Genomic DNA, 27,588 nt, shown 5'->3' with positions numbered 1-27,588 from the left:
TGTCCATGTGGTCAGGTCCATTGGGCCCTGACCACTCGCTCAGATTCCTGCTCTAAAGTTCTGTCAAGCTGTGGACAGGGAGTAGGTGGCGGTCACCTTTGTGTGTGCAGTTCCTCAAGAGTAGGCATCACTTAAACATCCCTGAATCAGTTAGAATCCAGGTCCCAGCTAGTTGTCTCCACTGGCCAGAGCCAGCTCCCGGGATGACTTTGGTGGCTGCCCTGCCCCTCCTGCCCTGGAGCTGCTCTCATCCCAGGCTGTCTCATCCTACTGGCGCCTGCATTGTTGTGAGAAACCCACCCTGCAGCTGCCTAATTTAGAGTTTAGGGGAAAATAACTGCACAAGATGGGACCATAGAATGGCCTTTGTGTTGACTTGAACTGCAAGAGAGACCAGTGCGGACACCGTCAGAGCTGGTGCTGTGCAGACAGTGAAGTGCCGGTGATCTGGGGTTAGACAGGTGAAGCTCAGCCCCCCTTTTGAGATGAGCAGGGGCTCTGACCTGGACAGGCTCTGCGAGCGCCCTGGCCCCGTCCAAACTCGGAGGAGGAGGCCCTGATGACACACTGGGAAGCATTATTCAGCCAACCGGCAACTTATGGAGCCCTGCTCCATGTAAAATAAATAAAATAAGCCCCTGCACTGTGGGGCTTACCTTCAAGCTGACACACAGGGCCTGATCACAGAGGGGTGGCTTTGCAGGCACAGGTGCGCGGGGGCTCATGCTCTGTCTGCCTCGTTTCCGCAGAGGCCTCCTCATTTTGTACGGTGGGTTGGGGCTGTGAGGTCATGTTATTGGCAACATTGGAACTAGGAGAATCTTCCAGTAAGACGTACCACAGTGTGGTGGTCAGGGGCATGGACTTGAACTGGGCCATTGGGGGTGAATTCGGGTTCCACCCCTTACTAGCTGTGTAACATCAGGCAAGTCCCATAACCTCTCTGTGACTCCGTTTCCTCATTGGATAAGTGGGGGTAAATAGTACAGATCTGTCGGAGTTGTCATCAAATAAGTGAATCAGTTTTCTTTAATAAAGCAGACAGAACACATACCTACATATAAAAACATAACTGCTATCTGTATGCATGTTCATAAAATAAATAAAAATGGTTCCTTTATATTTGCTGATAAATAAAATATCCCCCTTGGCTGCAGTGTGAGCTGAGAAGGAAGAGGCTGCCAGGTAGAATCAGGGAGTGGGAGCCTGGAGGCTGGAACTGCCCCAGCTCACTAGCTGTGATGTTGATCTTCTCTGGTGCTTGTTTCCTGTTTGGAAAAAAAGGCGGATGCTGTCATTTGTCCTGGAGGCCACAGAGTGACCAGTGGGACAGGGTCAACCTCTCTGCCCACAGTGCCCTGAATGCAGAGGCGAGCAGTGCTCCTGCCACTGGCCTGACTAGGCAGGGCCAGTGTGAATACAGGAATCCCCCACCCCCACTCGTGCAGCCCTGAGTGTGAACACAGACTCCCTCTCATGCCCCCTGGAGCTCTGTCCTGTCTTTGCCCTGGCCTCTGCAGAGGCCCCTGTCTGCCATCAGCCCACCTTTCATTTTAAGATGAGGTAGCCTTTCTTTTATTTGTCTGTGGGCAAGCGGGGGCCGAGGCACTTCTTCCTCTCTTCCTGTCTTCCCGGCATCTCTTCCCCACCCAGCCCCCCTTGTCTTCTCTTCTTTCCTCTCCTGCCTCCCCTCTCCCACTAGCATGTGGGTGAGCATGCGAGGAGCAAGCAGGGTAGCATTAGTCTACAGGGATAAGCGTCTCCCGCCTGCCTTTGTTTTTCCTGAACCAGCTGTGTGGAGACAGGGCCGGGCACCATCTCTCTGTCTGTGGGCTGCTATGGGCATCCCAGGAGGCCCCACCAGGCACCACACCTCAGTGCTCTTCCTACTCCCTCCTGGGCCACTTAGAGGGCCTGGAGATGAAGGGGAGGAACACAGCATGGGGGTTGCAGTCCTGGGCTGTGTCACTTCAGCAGGTGACTGGCAGGTCTGCCAAAGGACACGGTGGATGGCACCAGTGATTGTAAACCAGGAGTGTGTGTGTGTGTGCGGTCTGCCTAAGACAATCAGCTGGGGAGGGCCACCACCATGTCCTAATAAGTCCTTCTAGGGAGGGAGTCAGGTACCATTTACACCCTCCCTCCCCACCCACATACACATGCAAGGCAAGCTGCCTGCTCCAGGACTGTAGGGGCGAGCAGAGGACGGTTTCAATTTTCTTTAATGTCATTGCCATCATTGGCCTCATGACGTCACGTCGACACATACCCTTGGTGTTGCTGTAAATGCAGTAGCTGCTCCTCAGGCAGGGCTCCGGCGTGGGGAGAGGTTTGGGTCTGCCCTTCGGATGTCCACCTTCTGCGTTCATTGTTGCGATGTGACCTCTACCTTCTCTTTGGGTTGGAAAGAGCCAGACCCCTTCCCATTGGGGTCTCTGGCTTCTCCTCAGACTCTCAGTCTCTTGGGCCTGTGGCCAATGCCTTCCGGAGGTCAGATGGGCCCTGTGTCACTGGCTTTGTGTCCATTTCCTTCTCTGGGCTCCCAGTGTTCCTTACATGCTGACAGGATTGCAGAAATGGCCCAGTTTACAGGCCAGCCCAGTCTGTGAATCTCTGCAGCTCTGCATTTAATCGCGTTGGTAGATAAGCACAGAGGTCTAAATCTAGGGTCTCAGGGAGTGGGAGGCCTGGGCAGAGTGGGTCCCACCAAACCCCACCTCCTCAGGCACATGTGCACGCACACACACCACACTGCTGTGGTCCCTAGATGGGGTCCCCACCTCCTGCCCAGCCCAGGCACATTGGATCTGTCCTCTGTCTTCTCTTGACCTTTCTCTGTCTCATCACTTTCTATTGAGCACTGCAGTGCTTTTGACCTTCTCTGTGAGCTGGTGGGATATGCTGTTACCCTCAAATCCTGAAGATTCATTTCCCTTTTCATTCATTCACTCATTCATTCATTCACTCGACAGGTTCTGCTGAGCACCTCCTGTGGGCCAGACTCCCCTGTAGGCAGTGACGCTATAACAAGGAACAAAAGAGACAAAAATCCCTGCCCTTGTGGACCTTATGTCACCTCTCTCCTCAGGGAATCACCACAAGCCACCGAATCCTTTCTGACTCCCTCTAAAATTATCCAGGACTTCATGTTGGCCCTCAGCAGCCTGAGCATCGGTGCTGCTCCCCTGGCCCCCACCTGCTCACTGGCTCTCAGAGCGGGGTCCTTTCGCCTCAGCACACATTTCTTTCTATTAGTCAAAAAAAAAGACTCCCAGGCCCATATATATTTAGTTAGCTTTCTTTCAGCTTTTCCCCAGTCTCCCCAAAGCCTTTTGCCTCCTCCCTATGCCTTCTCCTCAGCCTCCTGCTCACACATCCCTCTGGGTCAGGACTTCATCACAGGGGGATCAGAAGCAGCCTCGGACCTGGACAGTTGCGGCGTCCAAGGCATCTTGGGGCCCAGGTGTGGCGCAACCTGGCACAGGGAAGACGCTGCCCAGCTTCGTTCCCAGCTCTGTGACCTTGAGCATGTTCTCCGTGAGCCTGTGCTTCCATGGCAGCCAAGTGAGCGTCCCGGTACCTGTTGGGTTGGCCTTGGCGAGCGTGAGACCGAGCCTGGTAAACGCTGTGGTTGTGCTTGAGGTGGAGAAAACCCCCATCAGGCACATCGGCTTTCTGCTCTGTCAGGTGCATCCTTGGAACACACTCTGGAAGCCTGGGATGACTCACTCCCTTTCATCCCTCAAACTACCTACCAGCGGTCCCTTTCTCTGTTGCCCTTTTTGGAGGAAGGACTAGGGTGGTCCTGGGGAACTGGCCAGGGCTGGCAGCAAGTTGGGGACATCCTTGGACTCAGCTGAGGCCCAGTGAGCCGGAGGAGGTTGGTCTGGGAAGGAGCCTGAGGAAGAAGCAGGGTCCCCGGAAGTTGGACAGGGACTTGATGTGATGGGGGAGAACTCCAGTGGGGATGACTGGAGCAGTGATGGGGAAGCAGGAAAAAGCTGTGACACTGTGTAGGAAATTAGCAAATTACCTGGGTGGCCAAGCACACTGGTCACTGTGCATGGAGTGGTGCCTGCCAAGGTGGGCGGGCCTCAGACAGTGGCCAGGGGCTCCTCACCACGCATCGGTCCCCTGTCATGTCCCACCGAGGTGGGAAAACACATCTGTGTCCTTCCTCTACCCAAGCCGAGGCTTTGAAAAAACAGCTCCGTGTGAAAAACAGACACTGTCTAAATGAAGCATGGACTGCGGTCGCGGGGATGCTGTTCTGTAGCAGCCATCTGGTGAGTCAGCTCCGGGAAGAGAGGCACAGCCTGGGATGAGGGATTAGCGGATGCCGTGGCGCATGTGACTAGACCCCATTATTGGGCACCTGCCCGAAATTGGGCACCGCGCCTCAACCCACTTTGTCGTCACCCCAGCTCTGAATTCATACTGTCTTGTTAGCTTTGCTTTATCAATATGGAGACTGCGGTTCACAGACTGCTTTAGACCGAATGTCCCCCACCGCCCAAATTCACATGCTGAGACCTAACCCCCGAGTGACGGTGTCAGGAAGTGGGGCCTTTGGGAGGTTTTTAGATCATGCGGGTGGATCCCTCATGATGGGATTTGTGTCTTATAAAAAGATCCCAGTGCCCGGCCGGGTGTGGCTCAGCGGTTGAGCATTGACCTGGGATCCAGGCGATCAGGGTTCGATTCCCGGTCAGGGCACATGCCCGGCTTGCGGGCTCGATCGGTGACTCTCTCATCATTGATGTTTCTATCTCTCTCTCCCTGTCCTTTATATATATATATTTTTAAAAAAAGACCCCAGAGACCTCCCTGGGCCCTCTCCCAACATGGGAACACAGTGAGAAGCCGGCCACCCATGAACCAGAAAGCAGCCCTCACCAAATCCGCCTGTACTGGAACCTTGGGCCTCCAGCCCCAGCACTGTGAGAAGTAAATTTCTGTTGTTTAAGCCGCCAGCCTGTGGTACTCTGTCACAGCAGATCACACGAACAGAGTGGTTTAGTAACGTGCCCCGGGTCACATGCCTCTGACTCCTGGAGCCTGAGCCCGTCCAGGTCTTCCACTTTGCTGGACAGCAACTATTTCAGAATCATAACATGAGATTCTGAATTTTGTATAATTATTTGCATTCCTCAAAATACTTACATCATTGTCTTGTTGCCTCATTAGTCTTGGAAGGGAGATGAGGCAAGCTCCCAATGAAAAACTGCAGCCCAGAGAAACTGCGGCTTTGCAGAGGTTCAGTTAGACAATAAGGACCTGGGACAGAACCAGCTCCCGCCCACTGTCACCCCAGCTGCAGGTGTAGTCATCCCCCCTTGTCTGCTGGGTGTACGTTCTGAGACCCCTAGTGGATGCTGAAACCACAGATGGTACTGAACCTGTATATACTGTTTTTCTCCTGTTCTTTATGGCATCTCTTTGGCATATCTGAGTTCCCAGCATCACTACGCTTGCTCTTTGGGGCCATTATGAAGTAAAATGATGGTGACTTGAACACAAGCACAACGATACCGCCATCTATCTGAAACTGAGATGGAGAACATCTGCATCGTGGATACGGGGACAAAGGGAGGACCACATCCTGGGTGGGACAGAGCAGGGTGGTGGGAAATTTCATCACACTACTCAGAGCAACGCACAGTTTAAAACTTACGAAATGTTTATTTCTGGAATTTTCCATTTAACATTTTGGACCGCAGAAAGCAAAACTGTGCATAAGGAGGGACACTGTAACTCCGTCTCTCATCCTTAGCAGACACCTCTCTCCTCCTGTGCTTTAGCTCAGTGCCAAGGAAAAGTTAAATGCATGGTTTGGGTGGGAAAGTGCTTTAGTGATGGGTCTGGCCCAGGGTGGAGGGGATGAGCGTTTTTGAAGGTGAGCTGTCTAAAAGTTTTGGTGTGTCAGGCTTGTGTGCATGTCACCCCTTCTCTGCACACCAGCTGTCACGTGACCTCTAGTCATGGTTATAGATTTAATGTCTATATGAGCCTATGAATTAGCCTCTTTCTGTAGGGGCTACATGCATACTCTGTGGTCCGTGTTTCCTATGAACAAAGCCAGCTCAGGTGCCTGGTTCCAGAATTGTTTAATTGCCAACTTCTTTGCCAAGCTTGAGGAAGCTGTGTTGAATTAGCTTGAGAAAGACCGCGCACACACATGCACCAAGCGTGCTGTTACACAAGAAGGAAGCTTTGCAGCTGATAGGGGTTTCAGCTGATGCAGCACCTGGGGTTTCCTGGCCAGGTTTCTGATGCTTCCTGAGGGTTCTGGAGAATGGTTCTGTTGGAAGGAAGGTAGCATTTAGAGGACTAACCTTAATCTGAACCTAATTTTGGTACGTTACCTAAAGGGCAACCTGGATATGCACAAGCTGCCCAGTGAGAGTGTGAGTTGCCCCATTCAGCCACACAGGCCAGGGGGCTGAGCCCGAGAGATGTCAGCAACACGACCAGGACTCACGCTCATGGCTCCTTGATCTGGCTGCAAATCGAGTTTGTTACCAGTCTCTCAGCTCTGAGCAAAGAGGTTAAACGAGGAGAGAGCCTCTGGAGCTCTTCAGTGGCTGACGGGCTGCATTCGACAGTTGAGACTGGAAACTTGGGTGTTTGTCACATAGGTGGCTTGTTTTTTGGATCAGCTACTGGAGGAAGGAAAAAGAAAACAAGAGAAGGGGTTAGTTCAGTGCAAGGCACAGAACCGCTGCCGCTGGCTTGACAGTAGTTTGGCTGTTTTCTTCATCTCCCGTTTATGGAATGTGATTTTCGATGCCTCAAATAAGAGGAATATTTTTGTGATGATGCAGGATGTTCCTGTTATATTTTTATACCTATTTGATTTAGCCTGAAGATAAATTATTTCATAATTTTAAACCTTCAATTCAAAAATGAAGTGGTCCATATTTATGTCACAATGCTGCTGCTGATTTGTACCAAAAAATACCAGTTTATGCAAAATGCCATTTTCATCTCAAAGTGAATGTTTCCATCTCTGAAAAGCACACACAGTCACCCTGTTCTTCCAGAAGGGGTGGAGGTGGGGGCCAGCACCACGTGTGGGTGCCCCCGGCCTCAGGGCCTGTGGTTGAGAAGTGGATGGAGGGGGAGGAGCGGCTCCCACAGGACCTCACGCCCGAGTGGGCGCTGGACAGGCCATTGCCAGCGTGGCATCGCCTGTGTGCAAGCTCCTGCGACATTCACTCACTCTGTGGAGATTCCTCCTCCCGTTTGATAGATGAGGACACTACGGTGTAGGGAGGTTATGTGGCTTGCCCAAAGTCACACAGCCAGCCACTGTGGACAGGGAAGGACAGGAAGCCTAAGAAAATGAGAACAGGCCAAGAGGAGTTCCCAAGTGGTTCAGAAAGGGAAGGAGAGAGGAAACCAGACAAAATGAGATCCGGGCTCGGCTCACCCAAGCCTGGTGGTGTCCTGTGATGCATCCTGTCCCACAGCCTGTCCGCTCTTCAGGTGATCCGAATTCACAGGCAGTCTCCCACCCAGGACTCAGCACGGCCCCCTGCTGGGCTTTCCAGACGCCTCGGGCCATTAGCCTGGGGGAGGTGCTGTCTGAGGTGTGGCAGCCCCACCGAACCCAGCCCAGGCTGACCAAGTTGGGGCCTCTGGGCTGGTTCCACTCCCCCCAGCCTCTCCCACCCCACCCACCCACCCACTCAGGCCTCCTCTTACGCACAGACGCAGTTTCCTGGCTGACCTACCCTTTCTCCAGGCACTCACAGGGGCGGTTGTCCCTGAAACCAAGGCTTCCCACGGAACTCGGCCAAGACACCCCTCCTCGAGGCTGGGCTGTGGTCCTTCCCACTCCCTTGCTCTCCATCCACCCAGGCCACAGGGATGTGCTGAGCCTGGAAAACAGTGACATGATAGCCGTGACCTCTGCTGTCATACTGCAGTTGGGGACAGGGTGGGACAGCAGAGGCAGATCAAAACAAGTATGAGTCATAATAAAACAACCACAGATGATAAAGCCCGACAAGGAAACCTCCTGCAGGCCAAGACTGAGAGGCGCTGGTGTCTGCTGTGGTTGGGGGGTGAGGAGGGGCTGCGTGATGAGGCTGGAGCCCAGGGGCTTCCTCCCTGCCACGTGCGGGCCCTGGGGTGTGAGGAGCAGGCCCAGGCCCCACTCGGCTCTGCTCTCCTGTGCTCACTGGCTTGGAGAGTGGCCCAGGAAGAGTTTGGGGATGGGGGGGGAGGCTCGCTGACGACTGGGTTGGCTTTAAGTGAAGTGGGATCGTGGGAGTGCTTTAACGAGCAGGGGGGTTCTGACCTGGTTTATATTCTTGTAAAAATGTCTCATTGCTGTGAATCTTTTGGGATGGGGAGGCTTGTTTTTGTGTCCAGGCCCGAGGTGGTGGCCGCCTGGGTGAGAGGGCTGCAGTGGGTTCTACAATGTGGAGGGGACAGGAGGATGGGTGACAGGTTGAAGGAGGGGTGAGGGGAGAAGAGGAAGCAGCAGGGGTTCTTGTTTCTGGTTGAACTAACTGGTAGTAGGGAGGGCTGGTGGTGAGGAGCAAAGGAGGGGACAGTGGGGAATGGGCAGGTTCATCTGGACACGTCTGAGGAAACCAGCTGGGTGGCGGTGATGGGCCTTAAAGGAGAGACAGGGCGACGTGGTGGGAGGGGAGGGGGTGAGAGGACTGAGGGTTCACCTGGCAGTACACCGTGAACATGCAGATCCCTGCAGCCCCAGCCGGGACATGAGGGTCAACCTGGGCAGCACCGCTCGCCTCCTCCGGGTTCTCCCTAGACCCTGCCCCCATCCCCACCTCAATTCCATGCCGCCCTTGCATTTTTTTGCAACACAGCTTCTCCTTTCCCCTTCAGAACTACTTCTGGCCGTGCATTGTAATCCCACTGTGCCCTGAAACATGCATCACAGAGGAGGAGGCCTCCAGGTTGTCTGGTTTCAAGACCATGCACCTGCCTTAACCCGTACGCACACTGTGTGCAGGACAGCCACGTGCCCCCTGTCCAGATGGGACACCGGGAGAGCCGAGGGGCACTGTTAAATATTCTAGCAGGTGGCAGGTGCACTTGGACTGGCTCTGGGACAGGTGGGATGAAGGTCACCCCAGCTGTAAGGCACTTAGAAGTGGGTGATCTTAGACTGTGTCCTGATGCTTCTGAGCTCCTGTTTCCTCACCTACAGAATGGGATAATCTTCACAGGGATGTTGTGAGGGGTACGAGGGATAATATCTGGAAAACTCCCTGTAAATGAGTCAAATGTAAGGGAGTCTGATCTTGGATGGGATTTCTGCCCACCCAGGGACCATATTATTAAGTCTGTGATAGAGTCTGAATCTCGTGAGTAGGTTTCCTCCCTCCCTGCCTTCCCCCTCTCCTCTCTCCCTCCTCCCCCTCCCAGTGACCCACCTGTGCCAACACTTTACAAGTACTAGGATTCACATCTGCAAGAGGCCATGGTCAATGCTTGTAGATAAAAACTAAACAGCTAACAGGGAGCTGGTACTTCCCAATTCTTCATTAAGCAGTTGGCCAGGCCAGAGTTTGCTGGGTGCGTTCATTTGAAAATGGCCTGGGAGGCAAAATTACTTTTAAAATAATTTTTGGAAGAGAAAACTTCATTCTGCTTATTCAACACAATGTGGCAATGAAAATGCTGGTTTCCTCCTCTTTGAGAGCTACCCTTGAATAATTTATGGCTCTGCCCACCCCAGGCTGCAGGGCTTTGCTGAAATAAAGTGACTTTCGTGAAAGGTGGGGGTGAGCTTCAGGCTGTTCTTGCTAATGGCCCTGTCTGTCTTCCTGACCTCACTGTCCTGACAGCCTGGGCCTCCTCCCCGACCACCTGGTGTCCAAAAATGACTGATGAAAGGGAATATGATGGTGGCTTCGCTCTGTCGGCCTCAGTTTCTTCGTCTGTAAAATGGGGGCAATTAGAACATTCTGAAGCCCTTGGCCCCGGCCCTCTGTGGACTTCTGTGATGTCTTATCTTAGTAAAGTTGCCAGGCTCTGGGTACCTACCCGGGACAGGTACTATGCTGGGTGCATCTGTGTGTCCCCCGTTCATTCTGCCCCCCACACAGCAGGTACTGCAGTGCCATTTACAATGGAGAAATGAAGAGCTTTGTCTAAGACTGTGCAGTTAGCTAGAAGCAAATTGAGGGTTTCCACCCCCCAAATCTGTCTCAGTCTAGAAACTTGGTGTCTTGTGTGCATTGTCAGTCTTTAAAATTGTTTTTATTTTTCAATTACAGTTGACATTCAATATTAGTTTCAGAGGCACAGCATAGCGGTTAGACATTTATACACCTCTATGAGCCCCCCATAAGTCTAGGACCCTCCTGGCAGCATGCACAGTTATTACAATAGTATTGACTCTGTTCACTGTGCTGTATTTTACACCCAAATTTGTCAGGCTTTGATTTGCTGAGGAAACTTGATTTCCAGAGGCTGCCTAAGTCAGCAGTAGAGGAAGGTTGTAGAAAGGGGAATAAAATCTAAAAATCCTGCACAGCGTTGAATATATATACAAATGATGTGTGTGTGTATTTTAAAAAGCTGTCCCTGCATTAGTTGAAAATTGTGAGGTTTTTCAGAATGAAAGTTTCATATAATAAAGCTAAACTTTCATTCCTAGTCCATTTCTGTGTTATTAGAAGAGAAATGCCCTAGAAACATGGACCATCACCAGTCAGGAAGCTGTACTGTGGTATCATCCGTGGCGGCACCTCAGGCTGTGTTTAATAGCAAAACACTTGAATGCACTTAGTGCCCATTCACATTCTCAACCATTGTATGTGGCTATTTAAATTTAAATTAATTGCAATCAAATAAAATCAAGCAATTAGTTCCTAAAAAAATTGTGAGGTTTTTATCACATTGATGAAATTATCTAAACCAGTACCTTCAGGTTTCTTCACTAATAAATTGAAAGTTACCTTGTACAGAATGCCCAATAAACATTGCAGTCTCACCTGGATGGAATTTTCCAGGCCCCAAGTGGTGAAAGCATTCTTGACTTCTACAAGAAGACAAACACCAGAGCCACAGTCAAGCTCCTGTGATGAGAATTCCTTAGACTCCGAGTCTCTTCCCCTCCCCTTACTGTCCATTGCTCTTTAAATCAGTATTTCTGAATTTTCGAGATTTGTAAGAAAGGAGTGTGTATAGAGTGATGAGGGATCCCAGGTAGTGTGCAGCACGCAGGGGCCTGGGAAGATGGGGGGCAGTAGAGCTTCGGGGTGAGGTGTGTGAGCCCCCATCCCCACAAAGGGTGGCACCCGGGCAGAGGCGCAGCAATGGGCGAGCATCCCCTTCCTGGACGGGGTGTGACAGTTGTAGCAATAAGTGCTTGGCCTGTCTCTGTTTTAGGTCCCACCCGAAAGATGCCCCCCAGTGCCAGTGCCATGGACTTCTTCCAGCTCTTTGTCCCTGACAACGTCCTCAAGAACATGGTGTTGCAGACAAACATGTACGCCAAGAAGTTCCAGGAGCGCTTCGGCAGCGACGGCGCCTGGGCGGAGGTGACACTGGCGGAGATGAAGGCTTTCCTGGGCTACATGATCTCCACCAGCATCTCCCACTGCGAGTCGGTCCTTAGCATCTGGAGCAGCGGCTTCTACAGCAACAGGAGCCTCGCGCTCGTCATGAGCCAGGCCCGCTTCGAGAAGATCCTCAAGTACTTCCACGTGGTGGCCTTCCGCTCCAGCCAGACCACGCACGGCCTCTACAAGGTCCAGCCCTTCCTCGACTCCCTGCAGAGCGGCTTCGACTCAGCCTTCAGGCCTTCCCAAACCCAGGTGAGGCTGGCACCAGAGCGGGCTCCAGGGGTCCCCTGGAGCTGTGCCCGGCCAGGTGGCAGCGGAAGCTGGGAGCAGGGGTGACCCTGGGTGGCCTCCTCTTCCTTCCTTAACTCTGAGGTCACTTCAAGGTTATCTGCATAAAATCGAGTGAACTTGGAGATGAGCAGCTCCAGACCAGAGACAAGTCAGAATGCAGTATTTTGCTCTGAGATGCACTTTTCCTCTTGTCTCTTCATCCTTCCTCTCCATTATTATACTTTCTTTCCAAATTACGCTTGCTCAAGCTAACATTAGTTTTCCTGACCTATTCTCTGAGTCTGTACCCATCCGGTGGTGGTGGAACAGGCAGGAAGCTTTCTAGGTGGCGAAGGGAATGAGCCTGGAGTTGTAGCCGTTTTGGGCAATCAGGAGCTACTCTGGTGGTGGGGTCTATGGGGTCCACGTGGCACACATGGCAGAGGTGTCAGCCGTGGGTTGTGAGTCTGATAGAACCCTGGGCCTAACTGGTGGGCCCTAGCACCTCCCAGGTTCCCTAACTGGTTCTGGAAGTCTCTGCTTGCTCCCAGCTCAGAGTCCCTGGTGTCGACCTGGGAAGTCCCTTTGACTGGGGTTGCACAGTTTCAGAATTGTCCTCCTCACTGCTCTCCTGGCCTAGGACACTGAGGAGGTGGCTCATTTTTAGAGATTCTGTAACTAAAACTCGAGGACATTCTTTACTTCAGTTTTATTTACACATTTAACGACCCATCAGCCTACCTACCCTCCCTGTATGTTTTCTTTAAGGGCCTTCTTAACAAGCCTTGAATTCTTTTTTATTTTCTCTTTGCGATCCCATCCTTCTGTATCTTGCTGGTAGGTGAAAACCGTGGGGTTTTTGTGAGGAAGATAAGCCCAGTTCAGGGTTGCAGGAGCCTTCAGACGGTCTCTGCGTGTTCTCTCTGCTGCTCTGTGCACACGCTGGGCTCGTGGTCATTTCCAGGTGTTACGATGCTCTGGCTCCTAGAAGCTGCCCTCTTCTCTGCCTTGGCAAGTGTATCCAGTCTCAGCTCGATGTGGGTTCCACATTCCTGTTCTCCTGAACCCCCCCTTCATGTACTGGGCAGCCAAATGTCATTTTCTCTTGTCTCCCAAGTGTGTCCTACCTTTCTACCAGGAGGTGGAGGCTTTTGGGGACACAAGCCCTGCCTTATAAAAGGCCCTGAAAGACCAAGTACAGGTTGGAGCATTATTTTTTGTTTCACTGAGTATATATGGTTGGTTGAAAATGAACCAAACCAGAGACCTGTTGGCTGGATGCAAGAGTAAAACACAATATTCTGGTCATCCTTGGGGTCAGACATACTTGGTCCTTGAAGAGCTGCTGGAGAAAGCTTTGGGCTCAATGGGCCTCAGTATCTCTCAAGAATGAAAGAACCAGCCATGTGGATGACAGATATTTTACAGCTTACAGATAAGGTTGCTTGGTCCCTACACGGGGCAAGCCTCATTGACCATTGACCCATGTTTGCTCTGTGCCTGCTGCGTGCCAGCCACTTGTGGTCAGTGCCTTCTGGAACCACTGTATTAGATGCCTAAGACCTGAATCCCAGGCAGTCTCCCCACCTGTGTGTCCCTGAAAGTCTGGGGTAGCTCACAGGTACACATCAATGCCCACTAGCAATTCTGAGATTTAGGGGCTCTCCCCTTTCCAGCCCCAGGCATGGGTGCCCTGAAGGGGCCCAGCAGCAGTCCTGAGCCCTGAGCAGGGTGTCTGCACTGTGGGCGGGCAGGTGTCTAGGAGGCAGCTCTGCCCCCCTCCATGGTGCACTCAGATGGGCAGTGTGTGTGTGTAGGGGGAAGGGTGACAGGGAGACCCTGGTCACTTTATTCTGGCTGTGAGCAGCCTTTCTTTGCCTCCAGGTGCTGAGGCTGAGAGAGAAGGGGCCTGAGATGAGGCTCAGTTTGGGGCAGGGCTCCCTGGTCATGCTGGTTGTCTGTTTTTCCCCCATCTTTTTTTTTTTACTTCGTACTTAGTTTTTGCCTTTGTATTTGTGAGGTTATGTTTTCCTTTTGCTGCCATTTTCTACCCCATGCCCTGTTGGTCAGGATCCCAGCAGGAAACAAATGCTCTAGAAAGGAGATTGGAGAGAGTCAGATGCAGCGACCGTGGGCAGGGGTGTGGCCAGGGTTCAGGACACGACCAGGGTGGTGAAACACCTGTGCCAGCAGCAGTGGAAGCTGGTATCAGCACTAGGCTGTGGAGAGGGAGCCGGAGAGGAGCATTGGAGGCCACAGCCTGGGGACAGGCCAGAGGACGTGGGCAGGACAGGAATGGCTCTCCTAGCTCTTGCTCATGCCTCCTGGTGAGGTCCTCTAGTCAGCCGCCCTCCATCCCTCATCAACTGGTGGGAGTGACTTGCCCTTCATCCTGCTCCCCGACACCCACTCCACATTCATGCGCACAGCACACTTGCCTCGCAAACCCCACGCACCCTCTGCCCTTTATCCCCTGGGGCCTTTTGACTCCAGCAAACCAGACCCTTTGAGATGAGTCACAACTTTTACAGAGTCTTCAGAAATCTGACAGCTCCCGGAATTCAGCCGTAACCCAAGCAGCTGTGTGCATGTGTGTGCCTCCATGCGTGTACTTACACACATATGCAAAAGGGAGACACTGCAGTTTCTCGAACTCCAGGACAGGTTAATTAGAGGCAGAGTTTCAAAGAGGGATTATGCAAGTACATAAAGGGATGCTTTGTCTCTCCCCGACCAGACCCACTGCCACACCCCAAAATGAGCTTGTCACATACAGAGGCACCCAGGAAATACAGCTGCTGATGCAAATGCTGCCAGCCTGCAGCCTGGAGGAGAAGGGGGTGGTTTTCTGGCAGAGTGTGGGAGCTGCGGAGAGTACACTGCTCTGGACTGCATTTAGTAATGACCGGCTCGGAATTCATTTAATGCAGATAGAAAAGGGGAAGAACAGAGGACCAGAAATTGCCTGCCCTTCTGTGCCAGTGAGGCACATGATTTGCAACTGATTACACGTTAAGTGCAGGAAGAGTGGGGGTGCGTAGACTTTCAGAGGGTGAGTGGGAGAGGGCAGCAAAAGCGAGTCTGTCCCTGCCCCTTTCCCAACCCCCTCTGCTCCATTTTCCTACTGAGTCAGGTACTTGTCCATTTTGCTAGAGTGGTTCCAAATGGGGCTTGAATGTTTTATGAGCAGCACGGAGCTAGCGAGTTCAGGAAGCAGGCGTGAGGGCCTTGGGGGCACCTCCGCCAGGCAGTTCTCCAGGTCTCTCTTCATGAGCAGGAGCCAGGGGGTGGTTTGTCCCTGCCTCCAACAGAAAAGCCGAGGGGACCGGCGTACACAACTGAGACCCAACACTACAGGCTACTCTGGTTTCTTAATGGAATTCAGGCACCATTAGTGAAAGAATGGAAGGGTATAGTAAATGTTACCATCCATTCTGCCCTTGGCTCATCGTGTTCTGACATAATCCGGGACCTTGTTGGAAAGGCAGAAACTCGGGCCCTGCCCCAAACTTACTGAATCAGAACCTGCATTTTAGTAAGTCCCCCAGGTGACTAGATTGTTTGTACAAGTTCAAAAGGCACTGTGGAGAGAGGGGCTGGTACACTTTTTATGCCAATGGCCAGATAGTAAGTATTTTCGATTTGTGGGCCATAAGATCTCTGTTGCAACTTGTGAGCTCTGCCATTGTAGCCTGAAAGCAGCCATCAGTGACATGTAAATGAATGAGTATGGCAGGTTCCAATAAAACTTTATTGACAGCAGGCAGAGAGAGGGCCAGACTAGATCTGGTCCCTGATCCAGAGCATCTTGTGGAGTTCTTGGAATCCTATTATTTCCTATTATTCTTCATTTCAATGAATCAATTAATAATTAAGCTTGAATTAGGATTGGGGAGAGAAGCATATAGCTGAGTCCTAAAATTTACCCAAAAGTCTCCCCAAAAAGCTTTAATTCAAAGGAACAAAACTTTGAATGACCACCCCTTGGGGCCTATTTTTACAATGCCATTTCTTTTTACTTTATTGTCTTGTCACTGAAAATGTCCTATAACCATGTTATCAAAAAGCTAAAATAGGTGTCATGATTTTTAAAATTGCCTTGGATCCCATGTCACAAAGGACATGGTGACCTGGGGAAGAACCTGAGGCTGGGTCGGAAGGGAACTTGGTCATTTCAGGAACCCAGGAAATAACTTGTCGTAGGCCAGCATGAGAGCTATCTGAATATAAACAAAGAGTATGTGTTTTTCTTTGTTTCTCATAGGGCAGAAGTCAGATCAATAAGTTAGATGTAAGTAATTTTGATTCAGTGAGGGAAAGAACTTTTTAGCCGTTGACGCCATCATCCATGAGTGGAAAGGTCTTCCATGAACAGAAATGGGTGCCTGCCACCAGGCATGTCCAGCAAGAGGCCAGGGCCCCTGCTGGAGATCCCTCTATTTAAAAAATATTATTTTTTCCATTTACTAAATACTTGTTATAGGTCAGGGCCTATGCTAAGGGCTCTGCATCCAGTTTCTCACCTAGTCCTCCCCAAACACTGGTGCAGACACTGACATTACTCTTTCATAGATGAGGAGACGCAGGATCAGAGTGGTAAAGAAACTGAGCCAAGGCCGCACAGCAGGTCCAAGGCAGAGATGAGATTTGAGCCCAAATCTGATCACGCCCTGAGCTCACACTGCCTCCCGTGAGCATCTCTGCTCTTTCTTCCCTGGCAGGTGCTACATGAACCCCTGATAGACGAAGACCCTGTGTTCATTGCCACGTGCACGGAGCGGGAACTGCGAAAGAGGAAAAAGCGGAAATTCAGCCTGTGGGTCCGGCAGTGCTCTGCCACTGGCTTCATCATCCAGGTGAGCCTTGGGCTGGGCCTGGGGACCAGGGAGTCAGGGACCTTGGCTCATTGGGTAACCAATGAACTGCTCACTTACCCTTTTCACTGGGAGTCACCCATATGTTCCAGTTGAGGTTGGGGCTGGGCCGCTCCCCTCCATGCTGAGGCACTGGGGTGGCCGGCACTGTCCCCTGCATGTTCTTCCTGCTCAATTCAGCCCCTCTGGTTAAATAGCAGAAACACTTGTCAGGACTCAGGCCCTTACAGTGTCAGCCAGAGGCTTCACCTGAACAGTGGGTCGTGAGAGGTGGCACCATGCCACTTGCCCCTGCAGGCCTGAGGAACCCTCCGGTTGAGCTGGGGCCAGGGTCTTCAGCTGAAACCAGGCCTGAGCTGGCCTGTGCACAGGCCTCAGGCGGTTGCCCGAGTGGACCTGTCCCAAAGCTGACTCACTCCTACTGTGCAGCCTGTGCCCTCGGTCCCCTCACAGCCTCCAGTGACCCTGCCACCTCTGTAGTATCCTCTGCAGTGACACTCCATGGGAACAGGGGAGGCAGGTTCACTTTACACACCCCTCCTAAGGGACAGTCGTTCTTTGAGTAAACACGTTTGAGTGCCTGTCACCTGCAGCACTGTGCCAGGCAGTGCTGTGTAGCTTCTTAGTAAATGTTCACGTGCGGGTTCTGTGTGCACGTTGACCGTTTCCTTTGTACCGTAAACACCTGAATAGCCAGAAATCACGTCCACTGGCGCGGGTGGGACTCGGCAGTGAAGCGCCAGCTTAGAAATCATGTCCAATCCCAGCGAGGCCCACATCTCTCTCAGAATGGGTCCTTCCTGACGTCTACAAAATCTACAAAATCCTGCCTATGAAAGAAAAAGTTTGTATTGGCACCTTTAAGTTTCCTTTATTTCAAAACTCTGATTCTAAAAGGTTTGCAGCAGCGTGAGTTTGTGTTTAGGAGCCAGAATAGAAGCTGGTGGCAGCTCCCAGCCAAAAGCAGTCTGGCTTCCTGCCATTGCCAGGGGCACCCTTCAAACACCTGTGCACAGTGCCAAGTGGAGGGAGTGGGCATCCTGCAGCTGCCTGCTGTCCCACAATGGGTGGAGCAGGAGTCCCTCCCCCAGTTTACCTCTTTGTTCCTGGGTCCAGCTGAAGGTGCCGATGGCCAGCAGAAAAGCAGGGCAGGGACACCTATGCCCGTGAGGAGCCAGGAGACTAAGGAGCAGTGTGGCCTGGGGACAGTTGTCTTTTTAGTGTCATGTCCCTTTTCTTGGCTCTCCAGGTCCTAATCCTGGTTTGACAACCTGAAAGGGAGCAGCCTGGGCATGCACATGGGCACAAGACACAGGACGGAGCAGTAGCTGTCACACCTGCCTCTCCTTGAATCTGTCAGCCTATGGGGGACAGTGGTATTCATCCCTCTTCCCCAGATGAGGTGGCTTCGGCTTTCAGAGTTCATGGTGCTTCTGCCATCCTATGACCCCGGGCCACCCCTTCCTTCCACCACCCTGAGGGGCAGCAACAGTCCTACCCTTGCTATTTCCTGTGTGAACTTGGCCAGTTCCCAGAATTGCTCTGGATCTTAGTGTCCTTGCCTGCAGAGTGAAGGGGTGGGGTAGATTCATCAGTGAGGGTCCTTCGACTGCAAGAGCCTGCTCTTCTCATCTTTGTAAACGTCACGGGTTGGGTGTATACACACGAACACCTTCATTTTAGTTTGTCAAATACATTCTTCTAAATGACTTCACCGGAGAAGCCCAGTTGCTAAGCCTGCTCTGGGTCCCCAATCTTGTCACACTTTCCCTGGTCAGGTTTGCCATGTCTCCAGCTCTCTGTGTGCTGTGTCCATGAGACTCCCAGCTATAGACAGATGAGTGGTCAGGACAGTGTATGAGCTCTGTGGCCCTTAGTCCCTTTACCATCTGTCCATTTGTCCCATTCAGTGCAGCAGCAGCACTCTTAGTCACTTGTCATGTTCCTGGGCATGCTTTGAGGGACACTTTCTGACTTTACCCCTGACATCAGCTATCAGAGGGTGTGATAGTTCATTTCATGTGTCCATTTGGTTGGGCTACGGTACCTAGGTATTTGGTCAACTGCTATTTTGGATGTTTCTGTAAAGGTATTTTTTTTAGATGAGATTAACATTTAAAACAGCAGCCTTTGAGTAAAGTAGATTACCCTCCATTGTGTGGGTGGGCCTCATCCAATCAGTTGAAGCTTTAGTAGAAAAATACCAAAGTCCCCTGTAGAAGAGGAATCCTGCCAACAGATGCCTTTGGGTTTGAACCGTGACTCTTCCCAGGGCCTCCAGCCTGCTGGCCAGCCCTGCAGATATTGGATTTACTAGGCCTACATTATCATGTGAGCCAATTCCTTAAAATAAATGCCTCTACACTTATAGATAGTCCAATCGATTGATCTCTGTATATCTCCAGCCTATGGTTCTACTGCAGAGGGATTTCCCGGCGTCCACCTGGCTTATGCGGCCTGTTTGTTTCTCAGGCTCACTGGCAACAATTACCCTTGACTCTGAACTCCTAGAGGGTGGGGATGGTGGCTTTCTCAGCTTCCCCTTTTAAGGTCTAGGTTTAAATTCTCTTTTTTTCTAAGAATTTAAGCCTAAGGCAGGTTCCTGTTATTGAGGAGTTTACAAAATAGATGGGAAGGTAAGATCTCTACAAACAAAACTCCAAGTGCAGATTGTGTTTGAATCACACTGTCGGGAATTAGCATTGTTCTTGGCATTGAAGACCCAGAGGTAAATGAAGCCCTCACTGCCTCTCTGTTAGGAGAGACGGCGGAATTAAAAATATTCATATATTGTGACGGGTGTTGTACTAGAGGTGTGTGTGTGATGTTATGGGTTGAGCAGGGGCAGAGCCATTCTAAATGGCAACCATCGTTTCTTGCTCAGTGAATTGACATACTCTGGAGGGGATTGGGCTTCAGAAGCCAGAATTCAACTCCCGAGTACTTCCTACCCCTGTGCACACACTGGCTGTATCCAGGCAGAGCCCAGGTGGACATCTCTGAGGGCTTTGAATGAGGCCCCTGCACCGTGTGTTGCTGAACCAGCTGATCTGGAAGCTCTTCTCCCCCTCATGTCTCATCTGTTGATCTTTGACAGCTTCTGGGGTTCAGAAAAGGATACTTTACATCAACGGGGTACTCGCTACCTGCCAGGTTCCCCAGGCTTACGCACTGGCATGTATTACTCATTTCACAGCAATCTCATGAGGTAGTAGGGTTCCTGCTTCTATTCACAGTGAGGAAACTGAGGCACAGGGAGATTAGCTACTTTGCCTGAAGTCTCAGCCGAAAACTGACGGACCTGGGATTCGATCCAGCCTTTCTGACCCCAGAGCCTTTACCAGTAGGCTATGTTCTTTCCCAAGGAGACTTTTTTTTTTTTCACTTTAGACAAACCCCAGTATCTGCTTCTTACCCAAGGTGACTGTTGTTTGGTTGATGTTCTCGCATCTGCCGTCACCTGTCTCCTTAATGTGAGACGTACTTTTATGTTGGACTAACTCACAGAATGTGCACTGAAGCTTTTTCTTATTTGACTTTGAATCTTTTTTATACACTATGTGAATGGAATCTTTTGCTCTTGACCTAGAACTAACTGGATTAGCTTGAAAAGTGAAGATCAGAGTGGAATTAACTAGAGAGCATTTTGCTTGTGGAGTCAAAAACCAGGCAGGGCAGGGCATTCGCCCATCTGTTGAACTGTGCAGTGGCCAAGATGCCAGCTCCATTCCTACCCAGGTTGGATGTGCTTATGTTACAGTGTGGAACTGGCTGGGGGACAAGACATCTGCCACAGACGTCTCTGAGTGTCCTTGAGGAAGTAGCTGAAAGCAGATCTCTTCCCAGTCTTTTGAGTGGGGTAATCTGCCCATAATTTTCCATGAAGGGATTCAGAGATGACAGTAAAGTATTATGAAGAGCACACATAAATGAGTCAGGCACTGACTGGATCAGATTAAACCCTCGCCCTCTCCCCAGTGACCTGGAATCCATGACTGAGCTGACGTGAGTGGGTGGGTGGGTGCAGAAGCTCATGGAAAGCTAGCACCTGTCCCTCTTCCAACCTAACATTTTAAAAGACAGCCTCACGGGGACTTGGGCTTCAGGATGAAATGAAAGTGAAGTTCTTGCAGGGTCATTCATGCTAAAGGAGCAGCTGAAGAGAGGAGGGCAGAGCAGGGTCTCAGTGCATGGGCCCTGCCTGGTCATGGTCATGGTGATGATCATGGTGAGAGGCGACATGAGAGAACCTGGTGGTGAGTTGTCACAACACGAGGTGGTGGCTTGGAGACGTTGCTGGAGAGCCAGGCTCAGGAGCTCAGGGTGGCACACAGTGGAGCTGAAGGAATGTTCTGTACCTGTGCTCTCTCTTCCCTGGGACAGCTGCCAGCCACATGTGACTGAGTAGACTTGAAATGTGACCAGTGTGACTGAAGAATTGAATTTTCCAGTTTACATAATTTTAGTTAATTTACATTAAATTGGCCATGTGTGTCTACAGGTACAATATAGGTCTAGAGCTTCTCTATGAAAAAAAACATTTTTCCTTACACAACTTTCACTTAAAGACAGTGGCCTTGGGAGATGCATAGGGTTGTCATCCCTACGAATGAGGAAATCAAGGCTCAGAGCAGTTAAGTAGCTTGTCCCACATCACTCAAGCCAGTGAGTGACAGAGCCATGCCCACTGAACCCAGGGCTCGCACCCGCACTGCCTCCTTGTGGGAGACCCAGTTCATCTCTCAGTAAGTGAACATCATTTAAATTTTACAACTCTCACGAGTGGCCGTCCCCCCAGATGTTCCAGGTGACAGCCTCACATCTCCATGAGCTCGTTCTGCATCATTTCAGGGAGACTCTCACTCCTGTGCTGTCCCTCACGGCTGGGAATGCTTCTGGCTCAGCTAGCGAGTGAAAGGTTCACGCCAAGGACCACACAGTCCCTAATGAGTGACTTCCCGGCCCCAGACGTGCCCTGCACCAACAGTGGAGATAACCGATTCTCTTCTATTCTGAAAGTGAGGAGAGTGGTCAAGGCAGCATAGTTGGACCATGTTTTCCCCGGAGACAGGAGGGCACCAAAGCCCCAGAGACAGTTCTCTCTCAGTCGTGCCGCTTGGCTGGGGCTTTTGAGGTTACGGCTTTTTTATGTTACTTACTTAAAAGTAGATCCTATTTTATATTCACTTTAAAAATAAACCCACTGTTGCGCTGGCCGTGTGGCTCAGTTGGGTGGAACATCGTCTCATACACTAAAAGGTTACAGGTTCAGTTCCTGGTCAGGGAACATACCTAGGTTGCGGGTTCGATTCCAGTTGGGGCGCATATGGGAGGCAACCAATCGGGAGGTACCTCAACAGCCGTCCAGCCCAGCCTTAGTTGGTGTCCTGACCTTCCGCGTGGCTGTCTGGCTTGTCCTGGAGCCTCCAAGGCTGCCTGCTCAGTGTTTCGGTGGCCCTGAGTGTCAGCAAGGGCTCTGGTGCCAAGCACATCTGCTTCCTTCGTTTGCACGTTGGTCCTGGTTCTGCCCTACAAAGGTGTGAGTCATCACGTCACAGGGCAGCCCCCAGCCAACAGTCCTTGATTCTGCTGTGCGCCCCCACATTTAGCACCACCTCATCAGTTATGGCTGACTTGGGCCTCCAAATTCGTGTGCTGAATTCCTAACCCCCAGTACCGGTAACTGAATTTGGAGTAAGTCTTTAAAGAGATAATTAAGTTAAAATGAGGTCATTAGGACGGGCCCTAATCCAGTATGACTGGGGTCCTTACAAGAAGAGGAGATTAGGACACAGACAAGCACGGAACGAGGACTTTCTGAGGGCACAGGGTGGAGATGACCAGCGACAAGCCGAGGAGAGAGGCTCAGAAGGAACCAACGCTGCCGACACCTTCATCCCGAACTTTCAGCCTCCAGAACGGTGAGAAAATTGGTCTCTGTTATTTGAGCCACCCAGTGCGCGCTTCTCCTTACGCCTGTGAAGTGTGGCCCCCCAAGAACCGTTCTCCACCCTTGCTATTAACGCAGGCCACGGGCCCATTCATTTCCTGGCCTCGCGGTTTCCAGGGACTGACAGGCATCCACCCCCAAGGTTGTGAATGACCTCCAGCCACGGCACCCAGAACATTCCATGAGAACCAGTCTCCGGCAAGGACGGCAGCCAATACCCACCTGATGGACTCTTCACAGCTCGGTCAGCCCTCAGGAGGGCCCTACTCCTTGAACCTGTTTTTATTTCTTGTGTCTACCCGTTTGGTGATGCTCATGGGACAGAGAGTTTAACCCTTTGCAGTTGTATTAAATTTGGACATGGGTGTCATACTGGTCGGAATTAAGAGCTTTCAGAGAAATTATGAACTGATACATGAATGAATAGAGTTAAGATTCGTACGGTTCCTTGCTGTGGTGGCTGAGAGCAGACATACCACCGGAACGGTAAAAAAACTTTGGTGGCTGAGAGTAGACAAACGACCGCAAAGGGTTAAAAACTGCTCACTGGGTCCAGCATTTCCTGTTTTGGTCCTCGGACCTCAGGTGAGTTCTCAGTCCCGATCCCGTCTCTCTGTGATACGAGGTGACTGTGGCCTGTCCCACTTGTGTGGTGGTTACCATGAAGGATGTGGGAAACAGTAGTTGTGGACGTACTTTGTGAATTAAAAAGCTATATTCAAACGGGGAGCGCACGGATAAGTTTATTCCCCCAGGCGACGTAGCCTTCACTTTTATTATTGTAAACTCCAGTCATTCCTGTGCTTCAGAACCGGGGGACAGTTTGCAATGACCTCTGCTGCCAGGGTCGTGGTTTGTAACTGTCCTTTCCCTTCTCCTGACATTTCCAAACGGTAAAGGCTTGTGCTGAGCCGCCAGCCGCCCAGGTTGTGGGGTGGCCTCGGGGGGACCTGGGGCCTCTGCAGGCTGGGGACAGGACAGAGGTGGGAGGGGCTGTGGAACCGGTGGCCCAAGGAGTGGGCGGCATTCCCACTCGTTCCAGCCCCAGGACGGAATCTCTCACTGCCTGAAGCGTTGGCCTGGTGGCTGTGCTGCGCTCACTGACCCCTGTGTGTCTCTGTTAAAGATATACGTCCACCTGAAGGAGGGCGGGGGCCCCGACGCGTTGGACGCGCTGAAAAACAAGCCCCAGCTGCACAGCGCGGTGGCCAGGAGCCTGTGCCGGAACGCGGCCGGCAAGAACTACATCATCTTCACGGGGCCCAGCATCACCAGCCTGACGCTGTTTGAGGAGTTTGAAAAGCAAGGTTTGTGGAGTGGGGAGCCGGTGTCAGCCTGGGCCCCTGCCCTGGAAAGCGCTGGGAGAGGTCTGGGGGTGGGGGTGCCAGAGCGTGATGTTCAGCACAGACCATGGTGAGAAGGAACAGATCATTCCAGCCCGAGGGTGCCTGGACCCTGCTGGGCACCAGAGAGCCTGTGCCAAAGGGATCCAGTCACTGGCTTGAGGTCTGGGGACACAGCAGCACAAAGCTCTGCCCAGTCTTCAGGGCACATTTCTTTGTGTCCTTTGCTATAAGGCCGTGGCTAGCAAAGGAGTTCTGTTAGTGTTCAAGTCCATTCGCGCTGCTATAACAAAGGACCACAGAGCAGGTGGCTTATAAACAACAGAAATTTCTCACAGTTCTGGTGGCTGGAAGTCTGAGGCCCCGGTGCCAACCTGGTTGGGTGAGGGCCTCCTCCTGGGTCATAGAAGGTGCCTTCCCTGTCCTTACATGATGGAAGGGTGAGAGAGCTCTGTGGGGCCTCCCATAAGGGCACCAATCCCATCATGCTGGGTGGCACCTCATGGCCTAAGCACCTTCCAAAGGCCCCACCTCCTAATATCGTTAACACCACATTGGGTGTTACGTTTTCTGCATAGGAAATGGGGGGGTGGCACACACAGTCTGTAGCACTGGGCACAGCTCTTCTCAGCATGCTAGGGAGTCTGAATGCAGCCCCGTCTGTAACAGGGCCCCTTGCAGTTGGCAGATGTGTAGATGCTGCAGAGAATTGCAGCTGTAGTACTGTGGGCCTCAGCAAGGTCTCCCCTGGGTGCTGAGATGCTCCGTCCATTTGTGGCAAAGCTGGGTGGGCCTTCTGTGGCTCTGGCAGAAGTAGGGGCTGGAGCAAAGGGTCTGGGCCAGGTCAGGAAGCCCAGGGCTGGCATTTGCCATTGCCTTGTCCTGCATGTGGGGATTTCTGTCTGGTAGGCTCAGGAGAAACACAGAAAGCCCCCACTCGCTGCGGGAGCCACTGAATTGCAGGTCTATTGCTTAGCAACAGATCAGACACCTGGCCTTAAAACGAAACCCCCTCTAGTAATGGGGAGCCGACCTGGGACCTTGGCAGCTGTGGTGAGGGGTGGTCCCTCACCTGGACGGTGCCCTCCTGCTGGCCGGGGCATGTGTGTCAGGTGGGGCTGGCGTGTTACAGGGTGAGGGTGCCACAGGACTGTCACCGGCCACCTGTGATTCTGGGAGGAAGGTGATGCTCCCCCACTCAGGAAACCTGGGGGGAGATTGGAGGAGAGTCCCCCAGTGCAAAGAAAGTAATTAGACATGGAATTTGAGTTTCTCCAAGACGGGGCAGAGATTCCACTGCCTATTTTTTAGAAGCATCTAAAGCTATGGGCCCTTCACCTGGGCCTCATGGGCTGCACCTGCGATGCCAACACCTGGGGGTGGTTCTCCATTCTAATTTGAGTTCAAGCCTGAAGGAGGGAGCCCGAGCTGAGTGTCCAGCTGTCCCTCCTGGGGCACACAGGTTATTTTGTAAGATAATAGCCAGAAAAGATGTCGTAAAATACTTGCTCTTTTCATAAAGGGACAGATTCTCGAGGACTCGGCTGCCACCTGGGTTTTCTTCCCCTCGCAGGAAAAGGCAGCTTTGTATACCGAATCCCGGCGGGTGCTTTACAGCATCCCCATCATGGTTCAGCTCACCCTGTTTAAAAACAGGTTCTTTTTAAATCTTGAGAGCAAAACATTTCGGGAAGTTCTGTGCATAGAGGACCAGGCAGCAGGGCGCCCTCTCATTTGGGAACCCCTACCACTTGGGGGTCTTCCTGCCCCCACTGCTGCTGCTCAGAGAGGAAAGGGACCCTGTGTCCTCTGTCCTGGGTGGGGTGCTGTGATGTGGTGCTGATATGGGTGGAATACAGGACGTTGTGTTACTGCTGATACTGTGTCAGCCTTCAATGGGCAGAAGCCAATAAAGGATGAGACTGACCCAGGGCTTCAGCCAGAAGTGTCACCTCCAGGCGTCCAGACTGAGGACGTGGGCTCCGGGGAGGAGGGGATTTCCCGTGGCTGCCTGTGGCCACCTGGCCCACAGGGCCCCTGAGCAGAGAGGACCCAGAAAGGCCTGGAGCCCAGGGTGGAACTTAGACGCCTCCTGCTGCTGCTGGTCTCTGCTCACAGCCCCGCCCTTGTGGAACCTTCCGGAGCAGAACTCTGGCCATGTGCACATTGTTGATGACCCTTCCCTCTGCTGGTTCAGCTTCGCTCCCAAGGGGATGGGGCCCCGTCTCGAATGGCCACCCTGGGTGCTGTGCAGACAGGACAGGGCTGGGCCCTCGGGGTCCAGTCTTGTGGACAGTGTTAGGGTGACTTAACTGTGGTCAGGTCTGGAACCTGTCTTTGCCCTCCCAGCCCTGAGCCTGGGGCCCCCCGGAGCCGAGGTCCCTCTTCTGCTGTTGTGGTTGGTGATGGAGAGCAGAAGCTTCTAGAAGCGGAAGGATGCCAGGCACACCTGCTTGGTTAGCGCTCAACAACGAAGACGCCTGTTGTTACTGTTGCTTCCTGCTTGTGTTACGGCCTCACGTGTGCTCTTAAGTACACTTGTGGTCGTTCCTGAGAGACGGCACGTCTGGGAGAAAAGCCCCCAAACTTCAGCAGCGTCTTCTAGGGGGCCTTCTAGAGGCCCGTCTCCCACGTGCCGGCCTCAGCCGGGCAGTCCCGTCCTGTCCCCGAGCATGCCTGGGGCCAGGGGAGCCGCCTGGGACTCTGATGTCTGTGCGGTCTTGTGTCCCTGTCCCCACCAGGGATTTACTGTTGCGGCCTGCTCAGCTCCAGGAAGAGCGACTGCACGGGCCTGCCGCCGTCCATGCTGACCAACCCGGCCACGCCGCCCGCACGGGGCCAGCACCGCATCAAGATGAAGGGGAACATGTCTCTGATCTGCTGGTACAACAAGGGGCACTTCCGCTTCCTGACCAATGCCTACTCGCCTGTGCAGCAAGGTGGGCCACCTGCGTGTGCGCGGGGTGGCGGGGTGGTGGGCAGCGAAGGGGACGTGGACGAGCTTGAGCGAGACACGTGGGGCAGCCAGTGTGAGGCCCTGCCCGCCTGCAGCGTGGCTCCCGCTCCCCCTGCTGGGCGCGGCCTCGGCTCCGCTGGCTCACAGCTGTCAGCAGCAGTGGTGGAATTCGCTGGGGCCTGAGGCCGCCTCCCGTAGGTCCCTGGTTGTACATGGGATCTGATCATCGGCTGTGTTTGAAGGGCATTTCCATGATCACTTGATCATCCAGGAATCTGTAAAAATCTATTCTGATGGAAAGGAAAAAAATCAGCTGTTCTTATCTTTTCAGTTTCTACCTTGGAAGTTAACTACTTGCTCTGGGTATTTTGGGTGCTCAGTTGATTTTGTCATTAATTTGCCTTGGGATTTAAAATCCATTGATAAAAAGGGATTTATTTAGCAAGGAATCTATATTTAAAGCAGTTGCAGCTAAAACATTATTAAACTGCCAAAAAGGAATTTGAAATGACAAAGGGACACTCTACAAAAATGGTTACAGCTGTGGGGTACGTTTGAAAAGTCCCTGTGTTCCTTTATATGAGGGCATCTTTCCTCATCGCTTCTGAAGGAACACTGCCAAGGCGCTCCGTTGTGGGTGTAT

The 27,588-nt window shown here is 52.2% G+C and overlaps 1 protein-coding gene across 1 annotated transcript in view; it reads left to right on the top strand.

The window, feature by feature from the left end:
- PGBD5 (piggyBac transposable element derived 5) overlaps window positions 1–27,588 on the top strand; it is a gene marked incomplete at its 5' end in the record, with an annotated part of 67,207 nt that overhangs the window by 34,519 nt on the left and 5,100 nt on the right. The window contains 4 exons of the mRNA XM_081124264.1: window positions 11,377–11,804; window positions 16,544–16,678; window positions 23,773–23,953; window positions 26,731–26,928. Of these exons, the coding sequence (XP_080980390.1) occupies window positions 11,377–11,804; window positions 16,544–16,678; window positions 23,773–23,953; window positions 26,731–26,928 (942 nt within the window). The remainder of the gene's footprint in view (window positions 1–11,376; window positions 11,805–16,543; window positions 16,679–23,772; window positions 23,954–26,730; window positions 26,929–27,588) is intronic.

Source organism: Miniopterus schreibersii (assembly GCF_964146895.1).
Source record: "Miniopterus schreibersii genome assembly, chromosome: 21".
Taxonomy (NCBI): domain Eukaryota; kingdom Metazoa; phylum Chordata; class Mammalia; order Chiroptera; family Miniopteridae; genus Miniopterus; species Miniopterus schreibersii.
This window is presented reverse-complemented; position numbering and strand designations above follow the sequence as displayed.